The 3481-nt window shown below is 38.5% G+C and overlaps 1 protein-coding gene across 1 annotated transcript; it reads right to left on the minus strand.

Moving 5' to 3' along the window:
* Positions 1-271: 271 nt before the first annotated feature.
* On the minus strand, positions 272-1031 carry LOC145046024 (ethylene-responsive transcription factor 11-like). Its single transcript, XM_078994304.1, has one exon. The coding sequence runs from the start codon at positions 1009-1011 to the stop codon at positions 454-456; it is 558 nt and encodes a 185-aa protein (XP_078850430.1). The 5' UTR covers positions 1012-1031; the 3' UTR covers positions 272-453.
* Positions 1032-3481: the final 2450 nt, after the last annotated feature.

The raw sequence follows: 3481 nt of genomic DNA on the forward strand, positions 1-3481 counted from the left end.
CCATTCGTGTAATTTCCTCAAAAGATTATAGATTGGGGATCATATATGAAGGATAATTACGGGGAGAGTAAAAGAAATAAAAAGACAAGTTTGTCCCATTTGTATCATTGAGATGCCAAACAAGGAAAACGTGTCGCCCATGAGACTGTCGGGGAAATTTTGTAAGAACCCCAAATTCCCGCCGGCGATTATACCAACAGCTTTAAAATCAAAGCAAAATTGAAATCAGAAAAATAGGAAATTGCATTTAATAACAATTTGCAAAATCGTCTGCTAAAATTGATAACATCATGTTCACTAAATTATATAAAAGAGAAACCGAAGATCGGATCTGGTATTTACACACACACCGCGGCGACGCTGATGATCGGCGGTGAAAGATCTTATCGGTAACTAAGTTGTACCCTGTTCACTAAATTATACAAACAGTACAATATCTATGCGTTCGAATTTTTATTCCTCTGGTGGCGGAAAGTTGAGATCGATTCCAATAAGCCGCCGCGACGGAGACGGATTCCCGTCGACAACTGACGAGGAGTCGGAGCCTTCGCAGTGTGCAGGAACGGCGGAAAGGCTTTCGTCAAAGTATAGCATCTGTATCTGGCTCGCCGGCGGCGTGAAATATCCGTTTTCTTTTTCCACAGCTGAGGTAGCAGCGACGCCGTACGAGAGGTTGAGATCAAACGCCACCACCGGTTCCGGATCGCGACTCGAAGACTCAACGGTACTGCTCTGACTCGGACTGTATTGACTCAAGCCATTGTAATAATACATAGGAAAATTAGTTTTCGCCTTAGGACCACGAAACTCACGCGCCGCCGCGTCGTAAGCTTTAGCGGCCTTCTCCGCCGTATCAAAGGTGCCTAACCAGACACGAGTTTTCTTGTGAGGATCACGGATCTCGGCGGCGTATCTCCCCCATGGCCTCTTCCTAACTCCTCTATAGTGCGCCTCCATGTTACTGTTGATTTTAGCAGAATCGGAGATTGTCTGTTTGGAATTGGGCGCCATTTTGGTATACAGAAAAATGACTATTGAGCGACTTTATATAGCCGGTTCACGGGAAACTGGAATAACGCGGCGGTTGACTAAAAGTTCGAAACGCGGCCACGTGGCATGGCGGCATACTACTGTACTGAAGTATATGTGTGTTTCCGATGAAAGTAGAACATATGTTTTATGATAAAAAAAAGATATATTATTATTATTACGCACGTGGGTTTCTGTTAGCTTGTTTTTCATTAAAAGAAAGAAAATAGTAAAACTTGTTTGTTTTACTCGTTGAAAAAAGTCTATAAATTAAATTTCTCATCAAACTATTTTCATGTTGATCATAAATAATAACTATAAGATAATTTTTGTATAATTTTGTTTTACTACATAAAATTATTCATTGACGATTCAAAATACAGCCTTCTGGTTTCTTAATATCTGCACACAAATGAGATATAAAAAATCATATTGTTTATGATAAATGTTTATGTTTATCGGTATATAAAGTCAGTTTTTAAAGTGAATAAAAAGTCACATCATTTTGATATCGGTATGTAGTAGATGAATGAACTACCTAAGACTAAAAATGATTTTTTATTACTCTTTATTTGTGTTGAAACATGAAAGTAATAATTATAATATTAATTTATCATATGGAATAGCCTTTTAAATCTTAAAAAAAAAAACAGTCACCATGTCATAAAGAAATTGTAGGCTAAAATGAAAAGACAGAAATTTGTGTCATTTAACGAGAAAAAGGAATGTTTAAACATAAAGACTTCTTAGAGTGTTTAAATGTAAGGACTTATATGCCATCAAAAAGAGAAAGAGGATGATGTTATCCGTTCACATAGATGAAAATGATGCTATCCGTTCACAAGCTGTAAAGGTTTCTAAAATAGGAAGACCACTGAAGCAAATAGTAGATTGAGAAAAAAAAAAGAAGAAATCAATGTGATATGGTGTGGTTGAGGCAATCATGCCCCTCCAAACCATCCACCACCACATCAACATAACACAATTGAGGGTGGTGTTCATGTTGTGGTGAGGGTGTCACATCACCACCACGCCTCAACATTGCCTATATACATTATAGCCTTAAAACTAACACTTTTTTTATTTTGAAAATACACACCAGAGATCAATGGTAAAAAGAGGTAAAACAAAATTAATCCCGAGAATTAGCGATGTTATGTTATAACATGTAACACCTCGATCAGAGGTATAATAATCTTTTCCTTAACCTTCTTAATTATGTCATGTTTAGTCCCTTGAATGAGAAAGGTGGCAACCGGGGCAAGGTACGCAGGGCGTACGCATGAGTATGCGCAACATACTCATGCATCATGCAAAACCCGAAGTTCACCTAGTACGTTGGGTGTAGTGGGCTCAGAATGCAAAACCTTAATATTTTGGTGTCTATATTTAAGGAATATGATGGTCTCATTTCAGGCCACCATTAACAGCCTCCAACCTTTCCTAAACACAAAATCTTGAGTGTGTCTTGTGAGTATGATTTTGCTATCCTATTCTTGGCCTTATAGAAGAAGCGGAAGGTGTTATTCAGCTTTGAGATCTAGACACCATCCATATTTGTGCATTATTTCCAGTAATAAAGTTTGTACCTTGGCTATTATTTCTCTTAGATCTCTTTGATGCAAGATTCATGAGTTTTGATCCTCAAGGTTGGACCTTTTCGAGTTTGTGACTCTCCAAAGAGTCTAGGTCGTCCTTTCATGCATGTTAGGGTGTTTAGATGAATGAAAAGGCTTGCTTGATCTTCCTTTATGTCCCATGCATGAGTAAAATAGTTGGAAAGAGGTGAAATGATGCTATAGTCTCCTTCAGCCATGCAAAGGCTTGAAATCATTAACTTTATGGTTTAAAACGCTTTAAATTAGTCACATATGAAGTTGGGTTTAACGTCTTAATGGATTAAGACATTTTAGTAAAGGATTTAGAGATCCGGGGAGTACGCCGTGCATACTCCTGACTATGCGCAACGTAGTATGGCTGTTCCCTGTCGCATGCTTGATCAGTTGTACACCTAACGTTAGGTGTAGTATGCCTAGCATACTCACTAGGTGTTGATGTCTGTTGACTTTCTGTTGACCATGCTGACTTTGACCTTTGGTCAAATTTTAGGGCTTCAGACCTAGGGAGGGACAAAATGGTCTTTTTTCCTTTAGTGGGCTTAATTGTGGACTTTGGGAGTCGTGAGAGAATTGGACCTTAAATCTTAATTAAGGTAAATCTTTTTCGTTGAATAGGCAGAGTCTAGATACAACAGTTCGGGTGCTAGGTTTTCGAGTCATCTGTATCAGGTGAGTCTCCTTACTTACTCTTGCATGTGTGGTAGGATAATTGTATTGTTATGACCAGCTAGGTCTTGCTGTGTTATGTATGCTGTGTGATGTGTTGTTATAATAATTGTCTAGCTGGGATGCTGTTAACTAATCAGGGGTTGTGGATAACTTCCCGAGCATCC

Source organism: Lactuca saligna, chromosome 1 (genome assembly GCF_052625555.1).
Source record: "Lactuca saligna cultivar CGN05327 chromosome 1, ASM5262555v1, whole genome shotgun sequence".
NCBI classification, from domain to species: Eukaryota; Viridiplantae; Streptophyta; class Magnoliopsida; order Asterales; family Asteraceae; genus Lactuca; species Lactuca saligna.